The 25,268-nt window shown below is 32.6% G+C and overlaps 1 protein-coding gene across 1 annotated transcript; it reads left to right on the forward strand.

Annotated features, from left to right (window-relative positions):
- Positions 1-10,668: 10,668 nt before the first annotated feature.
- LOC120077588 (armadillo repeat-containing protein 6) lies at positions 10,669-24,861 on the forward strand. Its single transcript, XM_039031524.1, has 8 exons — positions 10,669-10,973; positions 11,042-11,347; positions 11,576-11,859; positions 11,951-12,079; positions 22,737-22,859; positions 23,543-23,650; positions 24,143-24,321; positions 24,434-24,861. The coding sequence occupies exons 1-8, from the start codon at positions 10,826-10,828 to the stop codon at positions 24,552-24,554; spliced, it is 1,398 nt and encodes a 465-aa protein (XP_038887452.1). The 5' UTR covers positions 10,669-10,825; the 3' UTR covers positions 24,555-24,861.
- Positions 24,862-25,268: the final 407 nt, after the last annotated feature.

The following is a 25,268-nucleotide window of genomic DNA, read 5'->3' on the forward strand; positions in this document are numbered from 1 at the left end:
GAAGTATTTATTGAAAAACTTTAGATTTAAAAATTTAATACAAAACTATAAATTAAATAGAATATTAAAATTACTTTCTTATCACTACACTTGTTCATTAATTATTTTCTAGAACAGATTTCACTATGTTCGTAATAGATCAATAACTAGTTTTGATTTACTTAAAAGATCAATTTATTATCATTATTCAATACAATTTAGTTCTTACATTTTTTTAAAATTTATTTAAATTCAACTAACTTTAGTGTTAGTATTACTTATCGTATCATTAGCTCAATCAATTTACTGTTTGAATGAGATGATGGCAAACTATACAATATCTTCATAAGAAGGATGGTTGGCTTATTGTCAATAGTGAAAGGAATATCAATCTCTCTACTTACTTTTTTTCTCTCTTTCAAGGAGCGAGAAGGAAATTAACAACGTTTAAAGAAAAAGTAACATAAAAAATGTCATCAAAATAGAATCGACTTTAGAAAGATCAAAATTAATTCGATTCAACAGATTAACCAAATTCAGTGTCAATTAATCCAATTCAATCGATTGACCAACTTCGAAGAAAGCTTTTCAAATTGTATCCTTTCCCTCATTCACGATGAGTGTTTATTGTAACTGTTGAGGTATTTACCTCGTTTTAGCCCAAGAAAAGAGTAGAACTTTTTAAAAAAGAAAAAAAAAATTATATTGACATCACATGACAAGACAATCCATTAAAACAAACAACTTTCTTTTTCTTTTAAAGTAAAAGGAGTGGAAGATGATTATTCAGGGTGTCTAAGACTATAATAATATCTTCTTGCTATAGTAGATACTATTTTGTATTCTCTAATTAGTTACAGTTAACATTAAATCAAAACCTCATTTACTACAGTATTTAGTATTTGCTACAATTTTTACTATTTTACATTTTTCATTTTTTTTTATTCTTTATTACAGTATTTACTATTTTTTCTCAAATTAAAATAGTTTTCACAGCAAACACATATTATTATTACCCAAACTAAAATAATCTACATCCCAAATACAAACTATTATAATCTAATTATAATAACCTAGAACTATAATAATAAACTCTTTGCTCCAAACGCCTATTATAAGTATAAGTATTTTTAGTCTTATTCTTAATCCACTATCAAATTAAAGTAGAAAAAATATGGGTCTAAATCGTATTTTACTTCCTTAAACATTGATTTGTTCTATTTTGGTTCTTAAAAGTCTATTTAAGTCTATGAGCTTCCAATTTTTTTTATCCTAATTAATCCTTGAATTTTAAAAATATCTAGTTTAGTCCTTAAACTTCTACCAATAACATTTTTGTTGCTATATATTATTTTTTTCATCTTATATATGCTTATTTAATGCTCACCTCTTTAACCAATGTTGTTGGATATCATGCTTGTAATTAACTATTAGTATACAATATTCAAAGTTACTTCATTGATTCGTTAAAATTTCAAAATAAAAATAACGACTAGCTTAACGACTAAACTAGACATTTAAAAATTTTTGAAGCGAAAACATAATAAAACTTAAAAATCAAGTAAACATATTAAAAGATCGAGTCTAAAATAAAACAAACTTAAAGTTCACAATCGAAATAGAATTTGAACTAAAAATATATTAGTTTTACATCATTTTTGTTGATTGAATTGTTGTCATAGCTATCACCTTTTTTTTTTTTTTTGAAAGATATTGTAATTAAAGTGTGGGGTGGGGGAATTGAACCTCAAACCACGATGTCGATAGTATGAGCACTATACCAATTGAGCTACGCTCATAATTCTCTCTTTCTCTAATAGATTTTATAACTTTCAAATCTAGAATATGAAGGTTTTTTTTTTTTTTCCGTAAAAAATGATTATTCGAACATTAAATAAAGAAATACATATTAGTTATCTAATAAAAAAATTAAGTACAACGATTATAGATAAAAGATTAAACCTTCGATCTGTTGAATCGAAACATATATCAATATCATCAAGTCAAACTCATATTAGCATTTTATTTTATTGTGCACTTTAAAAAAGCGATGATGTAGTTAAGAATATGCAAACACGCCAACAAACCCACTTGGTAAAGTGGAGGAATAATAGAAATTTGGAAGGAAAAAGAAAAAATTAAAAAGTATAATAATAACAAAACCAAAGTCAATTTGAATAATACCTACTTCACTGGCTGCTTTTTCTTTCTTACACCTACTCTACTACCTTCTTCTTTTGGGTCCCTTAATTTCCAATATATTAGGGTGAAGGTCCCCAAAGGAAGATAAAGTTTTCAACCATTTTTCCTTTTTAAGATCGTTCGAGCTTTCTTCAAAGTTTACGTTTAGAGTATGATTAGAATTTCACATCGATATGACGAGATAAAACTTGAAATTTTTTTAAAAATAACCTTTGAAGTTTTTCACCTTTCACAAATATCATTCTTTCTTGTCAATGTGTTCTCATAATTGCATTTTGGTTAAGATCGATATCGAGACCGATGTAAAAATTTAACTTTTTTTTAATAATACGTTCAAATCATCGATTTTGTGAGTTTTTTTAGTTGAATCTCGATTAAGACAGAGAATGAGACCAAAAATATAATTTTTGCTATTCTTATTTCCACTCGTGGAGGGTTTAAATGAAACGAGTTGATTTGTAGGGGAAAAACAAAATAATGCAAGTTTGGTGGGTTCAAATTTATTTCACCCTTAATGGTGCATTGATTTCTATTGCAATTATATGAAAATTTTTTGTTTGGTGTCCAACGCAAGCCAATTAATATTTAACGCTTTAATTGAATTTGAGGGCTCTCAACTAAAATGTCAGAAAAATAGCACCTTATTTAATTTATTTTCTTTTATTTCCTTTAATTTTTTTTGACAATTTATTATATTTATTGAAGACTTTAAAAATTGTTTAGAAATATGTATACAAATACAACTAGTTTGTGAAGACCATTTAATTTCTCCTATTAAAGTTTATTTTATCTATGACTTTAGAAAATATTCAATATGATTTTAAGTTTTTAAATTTGTGTCTAATATATCAAACTTTTAATTCTATGTCCAATAATAAAAATTATTTTAATATAAATTTTTGTTGTGTTCTTGATGTCTGATGTCTAACTCAACGAGACTACCACCTTCGGCGGCCAACTTCATCGATCATCTCCTACGACTAACTCATCTGAACGCATACTAAAAAAAAAAACAAAAAAAAAATTGGATTGTGAAAGTGTTTATAAATACAAAATTAATGTTATTAGTTCATGGTGTTTAATAGTCGTCTTATATAGTAATTTAACATTAATAAAAACGCTCTGAGCATAGAGCCAAATCAAATATAAAGACACTTTTGAGAAAATGTTACTGAACATATTTGTATTTTTATTTTAAATAACTATTAAAAATATTTAAATGTAAATTACATTTTGAATAACATTTTATCGCCTTTGGCAGAGGTTATGATATCACTTGTTAAGGATCACAAATCTCTAGATATCTCAACAATGGTATGACATTGTCCACTTTGAGCATAAAAGCATAATGACTTTACTATTGGTTAGATCTCATACCATTAGTGATAGTTGTCATCTCTTGTATATTTGCGATCATCATCGTATCTAGCCAACATGGGACTTTGATCGCATTCCTAACACCAACATATATGCATAATAAATCTTAATCTTAAGATGCCAGAAAAAGCCCTAAACTCCTTGATGACCTATTTTTTTTTGTGCATATTACACTCATACATTCTACTAATGTGAAAATATATTATGATTTTGTTATTTGTACGAAACAAGTATTTTGTCTATCTCAAGAACAATGGTTACATGTAAAAAAGTTGTAAAATATATGTGAATTTTTAAGTTGACATCTCATTTGAGTGCTAAAAATATGGGAAAATATGTGTACAATTGAAGTGTTAAACAAAAAGTTAGGTAAAAAAAAAAAATCCAAAAAATCATTCTTTTTAGATTATAAAAAGTTGCAATATAGACCTTTGACTTAATAACTCAAATCGACACGTCAAAATATAGATTTTTTAACTTCAGACTAAATAAATCTGCACCGTCCATACATATTGAATTCACAAACTTAGTAACTCAAGACTTCAAAATCAGAGCTTCAAACGGTCCTTTAAGGATTATGAAATGTGCACAATCAAAGGGTTTTTTTAGGGAAAAAAAATGCAAACAACAAACAATTATAAAGACATCACGGGTATATCCATTTCAACCAAAAGATAAAGCCAACAATGAGAATGAACCTCATTTGCTGCCCAACAAACTATAGTACAAAATCTAAGTTAGCGTAGCTACAATGCCTTATCTAAATGAGTTATTATATAACTAGGTAAAACTAGAAATACAACGTTAAAAGTGACATTACCTCAACGTAATTTGCATGCACTCATTCTCTTAAACATTGTTTGGAGCGTTGAGTTGGTTATTATTATCTACAAGTTATAATAGTTTTTGTTTGGTGCAAACTATTTTAGTCTAGGTAGAAAATAGTAAACATTATAACAGATAGGGAAAGAGAGAATGAGTAAGAAATATTAAACACGGTAACATAGCTCACTTCATGTTTGGAGCTCAATTATAATAGTTGGTGTTTCAACTATTATAACCTACAATTAACTACCGCCTTACTATTTTGAATCCCTCTTTGTGACATAGTTTACTATTTGTTACCGTGTGTATTATTTCCTATATAGTCATTTTTATAGTGTTTACTATTTTTTATCCAAATTAAAATAGTTTATACTCCAAACACATATTATTATAACTTAACTCAAAATAATCTACATCTTAAACATATCGATTATTATATAATGTATAGACTATAATAATTAATTCAATACTTCAAACACTTCCTTAAAAGAGAAAATTGAATCTCTTATCTTACCATCATAATCATACTAATTACTAAATTAAATAAATAAATCAATAACTAGTCGTTAGTCGGACAAAAGTGAGTTCCCTACTAAATAAGAAAAACTAGGCAGGGCAGGTGCACAAATTTTTATTATATATAGCCCTTTTTTTTTTTGGAAAAGGATATATATAGCCTTTTGTCTTCTTTTTTTAAATAATATTTATATTTATTATTTTTTAAAAAATATTTTTTAACAAACTTACATTTATAGATATATATTTTCCTAATACTAATTAAAAAAGAAAAAAAAAAGAGATTAATATATTGTTTTTTAATTTATAAACAGTTGACTAGACTATGATAATTGATATAATATTTTATTCTATCTAATAGTTATGAAGGTACATTGTTGATTATTTTAGATAGTGATTAATTGTAATTTTAGTTCAATTAGCATAGATGTGTACTAATAACATAGACGTTTGTGATTCAAATCTCTGACTCATTGTATATCAAAATAATAATAACAAATAACTATAATTAATTAAGTGATTTATCTAACCACCAACAACCAATAGCCAAGAAATCCAAGTTCATAACCAACATAAAAAATAATTCTCTCATGCAATATTATAAAACTAATATTATTGTGTTGCTTTTAATATCAATGCATGACAATAAATTCATTCTTGCTAAAGGTTCTAAATAAATCAATGAGATATTTGGATTGGTCGGAGATTTTTTTTTTTTTTTTAATTTATTTTTTTTAAACTCTTTTGATAAAATGTAGTTAAAATGCACTCTAAAAATTATTTTAACCGATTGTTAAACATTTCAATTTTTTTTTCAAAAAATGACTTATTTTTAAAATTAAATATTTGAAAAGTTAATTCAAATTGATCCTAACTAATTTAAGTCTAAAAACCATACTAATTTATGACTACATCAATTCCTTAAATACAACATCTAACCACTCGTGATCACAAAAAATAAACTCTAGACTAAATGTGATCTCCATATTTCTAAACTTTAAAATCTCTCGGTTTTTTTAAAAGTCCTTTCAAACTTTCAAAAAAATCAATTTGAAATGAGTTTAGAGAAATTTCCTCTCCAAAAAGGCTATCCAAGAAAGCGGATGAAAAAAGTATATAATTAGAAAACCAAGACAAAGTCTGGACGTTGTACCCTAATTGTGTATTAAATTAGAAAAATGGTCGTTTCATCGAGACGCTACAGGCAATAAACACATGAGTATGTTTTTTTAGCGTTGAATGGGAGTTAAGGGGTAATTTGTGGCATTAAACGAGCATGTATCATCCAATATACGCAACATTGAGATGCTATAATGTCAACATCGAAATGCTATGCTTGTGAGTCTTTTGGCTTGGATGCTAACGATGTTGAGATGCTTGGGACATGTTTTTTTTTTGTTCGTTTTCCACTTTCTTTTGGCTTTATCACTTCAAATAGTGTTTACTTCAAAGAGCTTTCACTCTATTTCGTATTTCTTCAATTTAACTTTAATTTGTTCCGAGTATGGATCAAAATCTACAAATAAAATATATATTTTCGTGAAATTTATCTTTTTAACCTCTTAAAAATAACACATTTTGTGCGCTATCAATTATTTGAATCCGTTCCAAAATTAGATGGTTAGAGATTAACGAAAATCGTGCATGCATGTCAATTTGGACCAAAATGTCTTTCTCAAAAAGTCAAAATAGTTGGGAGAATTTATAGGCCTAGGAACCAATAAAGTAACAAAATTTTATTCAATATTTACCACTCTAAGTCACAATTCTAATTACCACCTTAACTATAATACTAAATTCAATTGTCTAGCGTAACCCTACCAATAACTTCATTTCAAATCAAATTCAACACGAATTGTACATAAATGGAATGTTCAACTTTAACCCTATTTGTTAAAAGGGGTTATGTTTTTTTAAATCAAAGTTTATGTCTATTAAATACTTAAATTTTTAATTTTATATGTTACCCATTTATTAAAATTTTGAAAATGTTAAATAAATTCATGGAATACTTTTAACTTTATGTTTAATAGGTTCTTAACACATTTAGTGTTTCTTTTAAACTAACAAATGTACTATACATAAAAGCGAGTCTTTGTATGTGTTTAATAAATCATTAAACTTTCAATATTATGTCTTCTCAAATTTTAAAAAACGTAAGTTAGATAAAAGAAAAAAACTTATTAGACCTAAATTGAAAATTCAAAAAAATTGTTAGACATTTTAAGAAGTTCATGAACCTACTAAACACTAAAATCAAAAGTTGATCAAATAAATAAAAATTTTTTAGAGAGCATTTGGACCCCCAACTTACCTCGGGTAGAGTGGACTATTATATCACACTCAATATTTGAGTATTCGTTTATAATAGTTGAAGTTCTTAATCATTATCGTCCACACTTAGTTACAATAGGACCATTTAAAAACCCTATTGTCTACCGTGCTTACAATTTTATAACCATTATTTCTCCACAAACTATCATAAACTATTGATTATAATAACCAATTGTCCAAACAACCCTTTAAAATTTTAGACACTTACGGGATGTTTAGGACAAGAAGTTGGTTATTATAGTCGTAGGTTGTTATAGTTGGGTTATAATAGTTTGTATTTTAGGTGTAGATTATTTCAGTTTGAGTTATGATAGCATGTATTTGGGATGTAAATTATTTTAGTTTGAGAATGAAATAGTAAACACCGTAGTAAAGAATAAAAAAAGATAAATATAAAATAATAAAATATATAGCAAATGAAGGTTTTGAACTAATGTTGACTATAACTAATCGAGAATTTTGAAATAATATTTACAAATAATTATTATAATCTTAGGATAGTTCTCGTCCTAAATGTCTAATAAAAAGAGAAAAGTTAAAAGAATTAAAAGCTTAAAAATTTTCAACTACAATTATCACATATCATGATGACTTTGCAATCCTAAGTGGACTTCTCCACTAAGTCACTAACTAACTGTGTGGGGCCAAAGCAAAAATAGACATTTCACTTTATGATCAAGATGTCTCTTTGATGGTGGGTCCATTTTTCTTTTCAACACACTTCTCTTTGCACCCACTTTAACAAAATTATAAAATTAAAATTTGGTCAATTCTCCCGTAGGAAACTCAGAAAAAAGGAAAAAACAAAATAAAGAAAAAAAATCTCCCACAGGTGAAAAAAAAAAATAATAATGGTGGGCCTCACCTACTTGAGTTAAAAAGGGGGGAAAATGATACCCAAGTTTTAAATTTACCACTTGATAAAAGGGTAATAATTTTTTACACCAAAACTTTCCGTTTCATTTCATCATGGGTTATTTTAAACTTGGATGAGTATTGCAATAATGACCTTTTAAATAAATTTTTATTTAAAATTTTGTTACATTTAATAGATATTATAACGTATCTACGGTGATGACCCAAAAAATAAAAATAGGAAATGATATTTTATCATTGGACAAATTTTCAACTTTAGAAATGATAATATTTTATTCGAAGGAATTTCATATTTCCATCGTGAATGTTTTTCATAACTATCCAAATAGATGAGTTTTCTCTATTTTTAATATTTTTTTTTCTTTCTCTTAATTTTTTATCTTTTCATTTTATTTGTTTAATTTTTATAGATATGTTTGAATTAAGTTTATAGTTAACATTTATAATTAATTTTATCAATAATAATGTCAATATAATGATTTATTATGAAAAAACATAATTTTTTTAAAAAAAATATGAATAATCATTATTATATTTGCTTAAATCCTTTTTATTGGCAGTATATATTAACATCATAAATTGTTTCTTAAGATTATTAATTCTCTAAAAATATTAATTAATTAACTAATAATAAAGTAAGTTAATTTTTTAAATTAAACGATCTTGTACATTTGTACTTCTAGTTTTAATCTATAATCATAGTTACTTTTTTAATTAAAAACATTGTTTGATGATTTAAAATCAATTAGTTTATATCAATTATTTTGTATGTATATAAGGCTTGTAATTGAGATTAAACAATTAGTCAATTATTTTTTCAATTAATAAAACTACATAAAAATAGTATTTAAATTAATTACCAACGTTTTTTTAAATAAAAATTGATAATATAAAATATTTGATTGATAATAAATATATTAAACTGGAGGGTGAGTGGTAAATTTCATTAAATTTTAATGGCTTAAAATTGATTTAGTATTTAATGTAATAAAAATAAATTAACAAATGAAAAATAATTATTAAAGTTAATTTTTAATGATTTTATATTTTAGAATTGCATAAAAAAATATCACACATTTCTAAACATCCTATTCACATTCCAATACATAACCAAACACATTCATATTTGATTCTCAAGCATCTTACTCTTAGCATATGAATATATTAGCGATTAAAATTGTAAAAGGTTTGCGGTTTGAATTTCACTATCTCATTATACTAAAGAAAAATAGATTAAATTGAAAATTTGATACATATAGTTTGGAGAAAGTCAAAATTCAGTCCTTATGGTTTAATAAGATCTTCATAAATAGCCTTGATTTATCAAAAAGACCAGTCACGAGGTCTTATCAAACCATGTGGACTAAATTCTAATTTTTAAAATCGCAAAGACTAAAATTTAATTTTCTTCAAAATCAAATTTGTAAAAAAAACTTAATTTCATGCAAAAATTGATGTCACAAGCGTTTTTTTTTAAAAATTTCGAACCATAAAGCTCTTGGTTGTTTAACACATCAGTATACCAGTTGAACCACTTTGACAATAATTTTTATTTTATCATTAAATAGAATTATGTTGGTGAATTTAGCGAAAATTGAACCTATATGTAAATTTAGGTCGAATTTGATTAAATTTATATTGAAATTTTTCATAAATAGAAAAAATATCAAATTATTTATAGAAATAGTAAAAAGAAAAAAAATGATAGATACTAATAACTTCAATCAATCTATATTATCTTATTTTACTTTATTATTATTATTTCCAAGCGTAGGTGAATTCTGGAGTAAAAGTTGATTTCCCCCCTTAAATCTCGTTATTATTATTACACTTACTAACCAATTCCAAACCGCCCAAATTAAATTCTTATCTCTTATGACTCCTTTCACGCTTCTTTATTGGATGTTATTTTTCTTTTTTCTCTTTTCTTAAAAAAAAAAAGGAAAAAAAAGAAAACAAAAATAGAAATTTAAATCCTAAACCTTCTTTTTAGGAGTCTTTTCGTAGCTCCCTCTTTTAGGAGTCTAGTGCTACCAACATTTCATTAAATCGAATTATTCTATACTATTAATATAATTTTAATTGAATGATTAATTTTACCATATTTGAACTTGCATGATAGTAACATTTTAGTTCTTCTACTTCTAAATTTACGATAATCTAGTATCTACACTCTAATAAATATTAATTTGGTCAATTTACTTTACAATTTGTAACAATTTAATCTCTATTACGAGACATTCGATTAAGATTTAATTTTTATTTTTTATTTTTTATCATGGTAGATTGATTAACTAATTAAAGATTCAGTTTAGTTATGAATTATAAAGATAAAATCGTTACATAATAAAAATGGACAGTTAAAAGTTGAATAAGGAGGGTCAGATTTGATTGACTTCTAATTTCTCCAAATCTCCACAATAGTAGAACCTAGGCTCAAATTGGATGGGCCAAGACATTTCGGCATTCAATTAAATGGGCCCGGCCCACATTGTAGGTCCATTATCTCACACAAAAGCCCAAAGCATAAGCCATTGCTACGGTTTTGGATTTCAGTGATAAGCAAATAATTGAATTTGGTTTCCGGTTCTCCGTCCACCGGCTTTCTCCTCCGGCCATTTGACACTCAAATTCTCTCACTCTCCAGCAACGAACCCCACCGTTCTTCACAGAAGAGATACATTAACGTCCTCCGATCCGACGGAACACGGCGGAGATGGGTCCACCCAAAACCCTCCGCACGATCTCACAGGAAGCCTTCGACGAGGTGGTAAGAGAGAATGTGGAGGACCTGGGGATGGATCCGACTGAAGCTCTCCAGGATGCAATCGAAACCTTAACTCTCCAAGGCGTTGATCTCTCAGGTGATTTGTTGAACTCCATTCGTAACCATTATTTTCATTTTCCGATTGTTGGTTCTTTCTTTATGTAGGCATTGTGAGATGTGTTCCTGGAGAGGGTAGCGCGAGAGATAATCCTTTGGTACAGAGATTGGAGAGGCTGAAACAATTGGATGGTGATTCGAAGGATAGAATCAGTGACGAGTATGTTGACGAGATTGTGGTTTTATTTGATGGAATTTCTGAGCTATGTGGATCAAAAGAAGAATCCGGAAATGCATCGATTGCATTAAGAAATGGGGGATTAGGATTGCTTTGTTCTCTTTGTTACAAGATTCCAAATGATTGTGAACGTGCTATTGCTTCTGCTTTGAAGACAATGGTGTTATTGCTTCCAGGTACTGCACAATTGTTTTCAGAATCATGGAGGTTGGAAAGTAAACATACGGAAAACAAGCAACTGTGTGTAAATCTAAAATGATTTTCTAGAATGAATTTGGGGTTTGCAAGGAAAGAGTTAGTCGATGAATAACTTGGTGTAGCTTTACATTTGGCTTCATATCATCATCCTATGAATTTGTTTGGAATGTTCATATCTAGTGTCTGAAATCTTGATATGATTGCAGATTTACACAGTACGGAAATATTTCGTACTAGCAATGGACCCAAAATCGTAATGGATATTCTGAATAGTGGCAAGCAAAATGTAGACATCTTACATGGTGGATTTGCTGTCGTTGCTGCGGCTGCAACTGCTAATGAGGTTCTTAAAGAGGTATTCATGGAGATGAACATTGATGAGCTTATTTTGCAGACTCTGAGTACGTACAGAGGTGATTGTATTAGTAGCTTATATGATGCTATTCGGATTCTGCTGACACCTGATGATCATCGTGTAGTTGCCTCTCAAGTAAGTGGTCTTATTCTTTTCCATTACCACCTTCCTTATGGATGATTATATGACCAAGGTTAATGATGTGGATGTCGATGAAAATCTTCAGGTTTATGGTTATGCCCGAAGATTTGCAAAAATTGGAATTGCTAATGCTCTTGTTGACTTGCTACATGGAGGACTTAACTCAGCTGGTCTAGTTTCTGCGAGCATTGCTTTAAGGGCTGTTGCCGTTAATGTAAGTTTTCAAATTTGGTTGGAAAGTAAAAAGGTATATCTTTTTATTGGGGAAGAAAAAAAAGACTCTTTTCATAACACACATAAGAACGAGTAGTTGATATTATTAGACCTTTCTGTTGATTTCTCATTACTTTAAATTGATTGGAAGAGTTCTCTCTCTTCACAGAAAAGATAAGAACGAGGATTCACTTTATTAGACCTCTTCTATAAATTTTTTTCCTCATTAATGCAAATTGACTAGACAAGATTTTGCAGCTGGAATCATTTGGCTAATAGTCATGCACGTCATTTTTAAAGTCTTATTGGTGATGTATGTGGTAAAATCTGCCATCTTGATAGTGAGTCTTCTTGAATTATCACTATGTTGTGATACTAACTAAGAATATGTTGCTTTTTCTTTCTTTCACTAAACTCATAACTATTAGAAGCTTCTTATGTGAAACAAATGTACTAAGATATCTAGCGAGGTGTGTGCTATCTCGTGGGGCTTTGGGGAGAAAGAAAAAATAGAATTTTTAGAGCACTTGAGTGATGTCTAGGCCCTTTTTAGACCTATTTAGACCTAATGTTTTTCAGTCGAATTCAGTGGTAAAAACCTTTTCGTAATTATTCGTTAGGTCTTATTTTGCTTGAATGGAGGTCCTTCTTGTAGGTTGTCTCCTTCTTTAGTGGCCTCTTTTTGTGTGCCATTGTATTTTTTTTATTGGATGTGTTGATACCAAAAATCGTACCAACGGTGAATTTGTATTTCTTGAGGGAGAGTAGCCCAATACCCTGCAAAATGAACAAAACTAGACACTGGTGTGGTGTTGAGCTAAATCCACTCCGACGCTCAAATTAGAATCAAGTTTGAAAAAGGTTCAATTGATAGAAAATAAGTCTTAGTTTTCAACATACCTCAATCATAGCTTGGGGATTATATAGGTTGATCTTTTAGTAATTGAAGCCAGCAAGACCTTTACTCTTCCAAGCCACTTCCGGACTTCTCTTCTGTCGTTACCCATCCAGGCCATCATTGCTTGAGCCGTTATACATCTCAGCCTTCAATATGCTCGGCTCTTGGGTAGATCTCTGACGTCCGGTTAACTAACTACTATCTGCAATGTAATTATACATCTTTAATACAATAATTGCTTAGTTAATAGTTTAGTAACATAGAACGGAAATGGACATCTTATAAGTCTCCAAAATAATTATTTTGAAACACACTTTTTAATGTAAATACATGGCTCATGCATGGTTCATGTATGTTGAAGCCATACAAAAATTCTCTCACAACATACTAAAATTTGGCCTTTACATGGCCAAACCATGCAAAATTCCACTAATAAACACACACACATATATATACAGATACACACACATATATTACTCCAAAATGCATGGCCAAAAAGACCATGCAATGCTTTAAATGGGCATAAGCCCAATTGAGATTCATTGCCACCCATATTTCTCTCTTTTAAACGTATGTTGACGTCACATGAGGTTAGCCTTCCGTGAATGGGGTCAACAAATTGCCGACCCCTCTTGCAGTGCTCCTTAGCTGACCCCTTCATGGGGTTGGTTCTTCTATCTTTTTGGGAGTTGTCGACCCTTCGTCTTATATATATATACACTCTAATTTAACTCATCTGCATAACTAAAAAGTGTGCATAACTATTGCTTCTAAATGGCTAAAAACCACCTAAAAGCTTCTTAGCTCGATCTCTTAGGTGGACCTTATTTCTTAGCTCGATCTCTTAGTTCAACCTTCTTTCTTAGCTCGATCTATTAGTTCGATCTTCTTTCTTAGCCTTAATGGGTTGAGCTAGCTAAGGTCGTTTTCTTTAACTTTGGGCCTAATTAAAATATATTGCTCATAATGGGCTCTTGATTATCTCTGCCCTAATCTTGGCTTTAATTTAATTAACCAGGTTTAATTCTTCTACATTTGCCCCTCTCTTGAGCTGAGCTGTGTATAGCTTTTAAATAGAGTCTAGTTTGAGAGCTCTTTCTCAAAATTTTAATGCATCCATTGCTTTAAGCTCGATCTTGGTAAATTTATCGTTTTTCGTGCCAAATTTCCTTTTTATAAGATTCACTTGGCCATCAAGATTCAACACACTTCATTTTTTTTTCACCTTTCTCCCATCTTTCTTAAGGTAATCTCTTATTTGGCTTATCCTTGTTCATGGAGAACATTCAAGCCTTAGATCTAGGGTCGATGTGTCAACCGACTTCGATGATGTCAATTTTGTTCCCAACCAAAGGCCTCGAAATTGTATTCGTAGGGGATGTGTGTCCTGAAATAACGATTCGGTTCCCCAGATTTCTTCCTCATGTCCACTAACCAATTCTCTTAGGAATAAATTTGAGATTTCTGATTCTGTGCATATGAGAATCTCTTCATTAGACGAGGAACCATCTAACTCTCCTTTAGGTGAAGTAGCTTTTTATCCCACAATGTTCACCTATGGGGTCAGGTTTCCCTTCCACCCCTTTATTCAATAGTTCTTAACTTATGTAAATGTAGCGCCCTTTTAACTATTTCCCAACGCTTACTGTGTGCTGTTAGGTTGTTACATCCTTTGGTTTCAGTTAGGGAACCCAAATCCCATTACAACGGAAGAATTCATGTCCCTCCATACTCTAAAAAAAATAAAATCATCATCTAATTCTTATTATATTAGTACTCGTAAGGGAAATTCCATCATTTCGTGCCCCACTGCTACAAAAGGGTGGAAAGAACAATGGTTTTTTGTCAGTGGCGACTGGCTCGTATCAGACTATGGAGGTCCCTCTTTTCTGGTCTTGATCGAGTTCGGGACTTTTATTAAGTTTCTTACGTATTCATTCGATCGGGACCAACTTTTACATCTCATGCTGGCAGTTTTTCTTCTCTACTTTGTATAGTTCATTATAAGCCTACCTTGACCAGCGCATTTGCCAACTTTCGTGACTTAGTCTTCTTGATTAGCAATTTGATCTGCTACGGTTAGAGCTTGGTTCAACGAGAATCACTTGGTACCTTTGAGCTCGACCTCTCAGGTAGACTTGACTTTTTTTGACCTTTAATATATATATATATTTTTAAATAAAAAGTATTATAACATAAAGTTATTTTGGAGCTTTATCTAACCCCTTTTCTTTTTAGAAATGGCTCCTCGCCAAATTATGCATCGAAGAATGGAAGTGGGAACTACGACACCTGTCCCTAAAATTTGCTCCACAAACTCCATTCCCATGACTTTTAGGGCATACTAGTTGGGTCTGTCCCCCCTTGGAGTTCATATGATGAACCACCTTCCCAACGTTTGTATTTTTGTACCTCTCCTCACCACAATGTTTCTAACCAAACTGTGATAATTTCGACTCCCTCAACTGTTGAAGGGTCCAACTCATTCCTCCATATCCTTTCAACTTCAATTGTCCATACGAGTCTGAAAGTGACAATGCTGCGTACTTGACTCGAGTTATGGCCTAATGGTCAGGGGTGAACGAAAAAGTGCGACCTGATGGCACACCGACCCAAGATTGGGTATCCACAGGCCCAGCAGAACCTTCACATGGTAAAAGACTTTACCAGATCATATCCTTGCATTTTCCAGCTAGTCTCATTTTTCTTGTTTCTTTTCTTCAGACATATTACGAGATGTTGATGTCCTGTTAGAAGCTGAGTGATGAGGTGGAATATCACAAGCAAAATCATGCGAGAATGCGCGAGCAGATGGAGCTTCTCAGACGAAATTCTATCCCTCGGGGAGAATTTGATCGAGTTTCAGCTCTATATGTTGAGGCGTCCACTAGACTTGTTAATTCTCGGGAATCTTTGGTGACAATTCAATCTAAGTATGACACTTCGATCGGCGGGCTAGGAAAAGCTATCTACTGCCAAGACAGAATTGCAAGAAGCTCGGGCCAAGCTATCAGATGCTAATGCTTGACTCTTAGGTAGATCTTTGATGTCCGGTTAACTAGCTACTATTTGCAATATAATTATGCCTTTATAATACAATATGTGCTTAGTTGATGGTTTAGTAACATAGAACGGAAATGGACATCTTATTAGTCTCCAAAATAATTACTTTGAAACGCACTTTTTACCGTAAATACATGACTCATGCATGGTTTATGCATGTCTAAGCCATGCCAAAATTCTCTCACAACATACTAAAATTTGGCCTTTATATGGCCAAACCATGCAAAATTCCACTAATAAATATATGGATCTTATTTGATCCATGCAAAACTTACTCCAAAATGCATGGCCATGCCTTTAACTCAATGGGCATAAGCAATTATCTCTCTTTTGAATGTATGCTGACCTTACATGAGGTCAGCCAATTTGCCGACCCCTCTTGTGGTGCTCCCTAGCCGACTGCTTCATGGGGTTGGTTCTTCTATCTTTTTTTGGGACACTCCCTCTTATTATTATTTTCTATTTTATATATATATATATTCTAATTTAACTCATTTGCATAACTAAAAAGTATGCATCATTATTGCTTCTAAATGGCTAAAAACCACCTAGAAGCTTCTTAGCTCGATCTATTAGCTTGATCTTCTTTCTTAGCCTTAATGGGTCGAGCTAGCTAAGGTCGTTTTCTTTAACTTTGGGCCTAAATAAAATACATTGATCATTATGGACTCTTGATTATCTTTGCCCTAATCTTGACTTTAATTTAATTAACTAGGTTTAATTTCACCCTCTACAGTTGCCTCTCTCTTGAGCTGAGCTATGTATAACTTTTAAACGGAGTTTAGTTCGAGAGATCTTTCTCAAACTCTCCAGGCATCTATTGCTCTAAGCTCGATCTTGGTAAATTTTTCTCGAATTTCTTATAAAAATGGTTCACTTGACCATCAAAATTCACCACACTTCATTTGTTTCACCTTTCTCCCCTTTTTCTTAAGGTAATCTCTTATTTGGTTTATCCTTGTTCATAGAGAACATTAAGCCTCATATTCTAGGGTCGGTGTGTCAACTGACCCCGATGATGTCGATTTTGCTTCCAATTAAAGGCCTCAAAATCGTATTCGAAGGGGACATGGGTTCCAAAATAACGATTTGGTTCCCACGTTCCTTCCTCGGGTCCACTAACCATGAATATTTTAAATTCTCTTAGGAATAAATTTAGGATTCTCGATTATGTGCATATAAGAATCCCTTCCTTAGATGGGGAACCATCTAACCTAACCCTCCTCTAGGTGAAGTAGCTTTTTATCCCACAATGTTCACCTATGGAGTCAGACTCCCACTACACCCCTTTATTCATAACTTACATAAACGTAGCACTCTTTCAACTATTTTCCAATTCTTACTGTGTGCTATTAGGTTGTTACATCCTTTGGCATCAATTAGGGAACCCAAATCCCATTACCATGGAGGAATTCATGTCCCTTCATACTAAAAAAAAAAAAAAAAATTCTCATCTAATTCTTATTATATTAGTAATCGTAAAGGCAAAAGGGTGGAAAGAACAATGGTTTTTTGTCAATGGCAACTGGCTTGCATCAGACTATGGAGGTCTTTCTTTCCTTGTCCCAATCGAGTTCATGACTTTTAGTAAGTTTCTTACGTATTCACTCGATCGGGACCAACTTTTACAACTCATTTTGAAGGTTTTTCTTATCTGCTTTGTACAGTTCACCACAAGCCTGTGTTGACCAACACAACTGCCACCTTTCAAAACTCAGTTTTCTCGATTGACAATTTGATCTGTTACGGTTCGAGCTTGGTTCAACCAGAATCACTTGATACCTTTGAGTTCGACCTCTTAGGTAGGCCTACCTGGTTTGACTTTTTTTGTTCCTTCTTTTTTTAATAAAAAAAATAACATAAAGTTATTTTGGAACTTTATCTAACCCCTTTTCTTTTCAGAAATGGCTCCTTGCCAAACTATGCATCGAAGAATGGAAGCCAGATTGGGAACTAGGACACCTGTCCCCCAAATTTGCTCCACAAACTCCATTCTCATAACTTTTATGGGCGTACCAGTTTGGTCTGTCCTCATTCGGAGTTCATCTGACGAACCACCTTGCCGACACCCATGTATAAGTACCTCTCCTCGTTACAATTTTTCTAACCGAACACAGTGATAATTCTAACTCCCTCAACTGTTGAAGGGTCCAACTCCTTCTCCCCATATCTTTTTGACTTCAATGGTCTATACAAGTCTGAAAACGGCGAGACTGTGTACTTGACTCAAGCTATGACCCAATGGTCAGAGGTGAACGAAAAATTGCCGACCGATGACACGCCGACCCAAGATCGGGTATCGCACAAGCCCAGCAGAACCTCTGCATGGTAAAGGACTTTACTAGATCATATCCTTGCGTTCTCTAGTTGGATATGTATATATTCTCATTTTTCTTGTTTCTTTTTTTCAGGTGTCCTACGAGATGATGATGTCTTGCCAGAAGCTGAGTGATGAGGTGGAATATCATAAGCAAAATCATGCGAGATTGCATGAGGAGATGGAGCTTCTTAGACGAAATTTTGGCCCTCGGGGGAGTTTGATCGAGTTTCAGCTCTATATGCTGAGGCGTTCGCCAGACTTGTTAATTCTCAAGAATCTTTGGTGACTTTTCAATCTAAGTATGATACTTCGATCAGGGAGCTGAAGGAAAATCTATCTATTGCGGAGACAAAATTGCAAGAAGCTTGGGCCAAGCTATCAGATGCTAAATACTTGGCTAAAAGCTTCAGAAAAAACAAAAGCCTACTGTCAGATGGAGGACGATTGTCTTCAATATGGAGTCACGCTGGCTGTGGGCATTGTTAGAGCAAAGTATCCCGACGTCGACTATAGCTTTGTTCCAGCTGAAGTTAATGCTTGGCGAGACGACGAGAATCGAAGCCTCGATAGTTTAGGTGTTTTTGCAAGCCAACCTTTGCTAACTACATGACGTCTTGAACTTCACTGACACGTTTCTCCAAGGTGTCTCTGATTTGCCTGACTCAAGAACCTGAGCAGAATTAGGCGACATTGATAACATAGATGAATTATTATTATTTTTTTTAAAATTTCTCAACTTGTAATTTTTGTCAGTCATCATTATGTAATTAGAGCATGTAAATTTGCTTGCAGCTTGGGCTGGCAGCTTGAGCTTGCAGCTTGGTCGAATGAAACTTGCAATTTTAGCTTCTGTTTATTGAGCTTTGTATCCAGCTTTTACTTACAGCTCGAGCTCGCAACTCGACCTATTGAAACTTGTAGTTTCAGCCTTTGCTTTGACAAATTTAGTACTCTTTGGCCCCCATTCATACATGAGTAACTTTATTCATTAGAGAAAAATCTCGTTGCTTGAGCAAATTAGAAGACTCAAAATGCTCATTATAAACTTGAAAAAGATAATTCTCATTGTTTGAATTAAAAGAAATTATGAAACTTTTGTTGCAAGTTTGAAACAAAGCTGAAAAATACAAAAACACTCCTTATGAAAATATAAAGAGATATTTACTGAAAATAAAATTTTAGATGCTCAGCATTCCACGGGTAAGGCATGCTTTTTCCACTTAGGTCATCTAAGCTATAGGTTCCAGGTCGGATAAGCTTGGCCACTTGATAAGGGCCTTTCCAATTTTGTCCCACGGCTTCGCTACCGGGATCTTTAGTGTTAGGCATGACTCGCCTCAGAACTAAGTCATCTACTCTAAAGCTTCACTTGCGCACATGGGAGTTATAACATCGAACAACCTGATTTTTATGCTCTGCAACTCGAAGATGTGCAGTCTCACGGTGTTCTTCTAAAAGATCTAGGTTTAACGGGAGTGCCTCATCATTCTTAGTCAGATTGAACTGTTTAGCTCTAGGTGAAGGAATTTCAATCTCTATCGACACTATTGCTTCTACCCGGAACGGAAGTGAGAAAGGAGTCTCACCGGTAGAAGTTCTTGATGCCGTCTGGTAGGCCCACAAGACATTTGGTAGCTTTTTAGACCACAACCCTTTTAATCCTTCCAGCTTAGTTTTAAGATTTTGCTTGATGATTTTATTGACAACCTCTACCTGTTTATTAGCTTGCAGATGAGTTGAAGAGGAAAAGTAAAGCTTAATGCTGAGGTCGGCATGAAATTGACGAAACGATGCATTATTGGAGGCTTGAAACTTCATATTTTGCTCATTATACTGACAAAATTACAAGTTGATGAATTTAAAAAAAACTAAAACTATTCATCTATGTTCCCAATGTCGTCTAGTTCTGCTAAGGTCCTTGAATCAGACAAATCAGAGACACCTTGGAGGAACATGTTAGTGAAGTTCAAGACGTTATGATGAGAGGCAGTCGGCAGAGGTTGGCTCATAAAAACGCCTACCCTATTGAGATTTCGATTCTCGTCTTCTTGCCAAGCATTAACTTTAGATTGAACGAAGTTATAGTCGACGTCAGGGTTTGTTGCTCTAGCAATGCCCACAACCAGCGTGACTCCATATTGAAGGCAATCATCCTCTATTTGATAGTAGGCTTCTGTTTTTTCGAAGCTTTCAACCAAGTATTTAGCATCTGATAGCTTCGCCCGAGCTTCTTGTAATTCTGTCTTGATCGTAGATAACTTTTCCTTCAGCTCGCCGATCGAAGCATCATACTTAGATTAAAGTGTTGTAAAAAATTCTTGAAAATTAACAAGTCTGGTGGATGACTCAGCATATAGAGCTGAAACTTGATCAAATTCTCCCCGAGGGATGAGATTTCATCTGAGAAGCTCCATCTCCTCACGCAATCTCGCATGATTGTGCTTGTGATATCTACTCTCGCTCAAGAAATATACATTCACCGTTACGATTTTTGGCATCAACAGGATGAAACTTCAATTTTTAGATGAAACATACCAAGATACCAAATATACCTGGCGTAATGTCTTTCTTGCTTGATCTGTATTGCATTGTGGTTGGTGGACTATCTTCTTCATTAGGCCAACCATTCTCCACTGTGTCTGTAGTTCTTTTATGTCAAAATGGGTATTATCACAAGACTCACTTGTAACCTAGGAAGCACGGATACTCTGATTAAGGTCGAGTATCCGTGTCCGACACGTCCGGACACGCTCCGAACACGTGTCCGACACATCAAAAACGTGTCCAAATTAAATATTTAATATTTTCTAATTTCGGACATGGCGGTGGGACATGGCCTGGACACGTTGGTGGTGGCTGATTAAAGAAGAAAACGAAAATAGGAAAGGAAAAACTAAAAAAAAAATATGAAAGAAAACGAAGGAAAAAGAGAATAGGAGAATAAGGAGGGAAATGAAAAGTAGCCTTGAAATCTGGGATTCTAAAAGGTTAATAAATAAAGATAATATTTGAATCCTTGAAAACTGAAATCCGTGAAATATTTGGAGGTAATGAATTAAAATAATTTAACTTGAATGGAAAACAAAAAGAACGGAAAGTATGCATGTTTTTACATGTTTTATCTATTAATATATTAATGGACATTTGACGCGCAAAGTTGAGTTGAGTTCGTTTCGTAATTATTATAGGAGGGGAGTAATTGAGGTAGTTGATGCGAATAACGAGGTGAGAAATGTGTGTTAATGCGGATAGCGGAATAGTAAACCTCTTCAATTATTGGTGAACCAAACGGTGAGTGAGTTTTTTTTATCCACCCAACTCAACCTAATTTGGGAGGGCAAATGCCCCTTTAATCAATAGATACACTACACATATATTAATAACATACTAACAATTTGTTTAATATTTTTTTTAAAGTATTTTCTTCTGGATGATGTCAGATAATCAAAATCTCAAAGAATTTGTTTAATATTTTTTAAAGTATTTTCTTCTGGATGATATCAGATTATCAAAATCAAAATAATTTACATGCTTTATCTATTAATATAGTAATAAATAGATACACACATATATTAAAAAAAATTGTTACACACGGTTAAGAACCAAGGTAGTAAGGATGCCTTTGTCCCACATTGGTTAGAATGGGATGATCAATGTGGTAATTAAGTGGCTTGGCTCTCCCACTTCAATAGCTAGTTTTTGGGGTGTAGTTTTCCAAGATGCTTAAGTACTTAACAATGGTATCAAAGTGACAGAGCCGATTGTCCACGTTTCGAAGTGGAACCATCGGAGGATTCCGACTGAGTGTGGCCGAGTGAAGTACCGCTGGAGTAGCCGATGGGACGTCAATTTTACGGGGATGGGGTATTGTTAGGAACCAAGGTAGTATGAGANTTTACGGGGATGGGGTATTGTTAGGAACCAAGGTAGTATGAGATGCCTTTGTCCCATATTAATTAGAATGGGATGACCAATATGGTACTTAAGTGACTTGGCTCTCCCACCCCAATAGTTAGCTTTTGGGGTGTGGTTCTCCAAGGTGCTTAAGTACCTAACACACACATAGTATTAATGATTTATCTATTAATGGATATGTTTTTTATTATATTATATTATATTGTGTATAATTAAAAAAACGTATCCCCAACGTGCTGTGTCCTTCATTTTTAGAAATTGTAGTGTATTGCATGTTCCGTGACATTGTCTGTGCTTCTTAGCTTGTAACGTTTTCACCCACTTGACGGATGGTATAGACTCTGCCTCCTCTACACATCTCTAGTCTCCCAGCTATATTATCACTGACCAGAAAAGTGATATATTAGTTTTTCTGATAGTGTTTGTTTTTCCCCCCGATCAATTGCTATTCACGAAATGCAGGATGAAATTTGTAAATCCATAGCTGAAAATGGTGGTATTGATGCAGTTCTGAGATGCATTGACGACAGTGGTGATCAAGGCAATAAAATGGTAGCTAAAGTTTGCTGTTCTTTGTTATCAAAGGTATGAGGTTAAAATCGTGTTTTGTGGAGTTGTTAGTTTCCCATTCATTGAATCTACTGGTAAGGTTGAATTATTTAGTGCAAAGTCTGTCTTCTTAGATTCACCGTAGCATTTATGTCTCTTCAGTTTATCATCAACAGACTCAACACTTTAACTGATCTTTTGTGCCCTGTTACTGAAGGACTACTTTCTAAAAAGAAATAAAGAATTGGAGGAGTAGATTTAAGAACAAGCGTTGCCTTAGTCATTTTCTTCAAAAAAAAAAAAAAAAAAAAAAAAAAAAGGTGTAACTGCAAGCTCTCTCTCTCTCTCCCCCCCTCCCTCCCATTTTCTTTCTGCAAAAGAGAATAATACTACTTGGTTTTAGAATTTAGTAGGAAAAATTAGTCTGAAGTCTTATGATACCAAAGCTGATAAATCCAATAAATAATTAAGTGTAACTGGAGCAAGGAAAGGTAGTTTTGTACTTTTGTTTAGTTTTTTAAGTAAATTGTAAATAGGCTTGTTTTATTTAATTCATAGCTGCATTTTTTGTGGTGAACAACGATTTTAATCTGCTGGCTTCCTTAGTTGGTATTTGTTAGATCCTCTCATGAGATCTACAGGTTATCATTTGCGTATTTCTCCTGTTTTGCAGATAACTTTCTATGTTGGTTTTCGTCTCATTGCTTTTATTGAATTAGTTGGCAGGAAGTGATGCTAACAAGAGCGCTATTATTGAAAAGAAAGGATTGGATAAACTAATCAAGCTTTCATCCAGATTTAGTGATGATCCATCTGTTCTGCAGGAGGTAAATAAGGAAATCTTATTGGCAATAGTGAAACTTCCGGGTTTTTTTTTTTTTTTTTTAAAATATTATTATTAAAAAAAAATTAATTAATTATTTTAAAATTTTAAATCATTATTATGCTATTTTAGATATAGCCTCCTTGACATTGTAATAATATCACATCCCAGTCTTGAAGGGTTTTACTTTCTTTCTTTGGATCAGCATATTACCTTGATTCTGGAAGCAATCAAAGATACAACATCACCATCAGCATCATTTCTGTAGTATTTTTTGAAAAACTCAAAATAAATTCATTACTTAAACATCCATCTCTTTCTTCACAATGTAACGTCTAATGTCTATTATAAAAAGTATAGTTTAAAGCTAACATGATTATGGTATATATGAGATTTGAATTTCCACCCCTACATGTTGAACACTTATATAATTATGATACGATATCCAGAATATGATATCAATTCCAGTCTCAAACTCTTTTAATTTTTGTTACAGGTAATGTCGATTATATCAGTGCTTTCATTGAGATCTCCAGAAAATGCAACACGCGCAATTGAAGCTGGAGCTGGAGATCTTGCTATTCAAGCTATGCAGAAGTTCCCTTCAGCTCAACAAATGCAAAGGAACTCCTGTAACATGATACGAAATCTTGTGGTCAGGAACCCAGAAAACAGGTGTGCTTTCAAAAGCTATATTCTCCATTAATGTTAACTAGCATTATATATCTCAAACTATTATCCACTGATGTCAACATTTACTTAATCAACTACATTCTGTATTATTCAGAGCTGTTTTGCTCAAAAGTGGAATCGAGAAATACATTCGAAAAGCGAAGCAAAACCATGAAAGCTGCAAAGATGCTGCAAGTGATGCATTAAGAGACTTGGGGCTTGACAATTATCTGTAGCCTTTGAGAGCTTGGTTTGATTTCCTTTCACTTGTTTTTTTAAATTCACAATCTTTTGTGCAACTTTGCATTCTTCTTTTTTGGCTCATTTTGCTTCACTTTTAGTGTAAGTTAGGATGGGGAGTGGGAGAAAAAGTGATAACTTTGGTTAAATTTTTTAACCCACGCGGCCAAAATTCATCTGTCGAAAAATTAGGTTGGCTGATGAGTGTAGAAATCCTGTAGTTACAAGGAACCTTACATGTAACAAATACTTGCCTGTTTGTCCTGTTTATGATATGTTTTACAGATGTTTTGTCAGCGTGAAGAAACTTGTGTCGGTTTTTCACTCTTGTTGTTTTGCAGATTTTAACCATGGTGAGGCCGTCATATTTTCACTCTCCGTTTTTTTACAGTTGAGTACTTGAATTTATATCTAGTGGTTATTAGGAAGCATGCAAATGAATCTACATCCGATGGTCATATAAGACAGCTATATTATGAGGACTTCAATCTGGTCTAGAATGAAGAAACCTAGCATTTAAAAAAAAAAAAAAAATGTAAACCAAAAAAAGAATCAAATAAAAACATTAACAGGTGAAAGGTCCCCCTCCTGGGCCTTGGTTTTGTGGGATCCAAGGCCAACCCGACAAGAAAACAAAGATGAATCTGCAAATAGATACGTTGTTGGATGTGACATTTAGGGCTTATTTGAAAAATCGGTCTCAAAATAAA

This window comes from Benincasa hispida, chromosome 5 (genome assembly GCF_009727055.1).
Source record: "Benincasa hispida cultivar B227 chromosome 5, ASM972705v1, whole genome shotgun sequence".
NCBI lineage: Eukaryota > Viridiplantae > Streptophyta > Magnoliopsida > Cucurbitales > Cucurbitaceae > Benincasa > Benincasa hispida.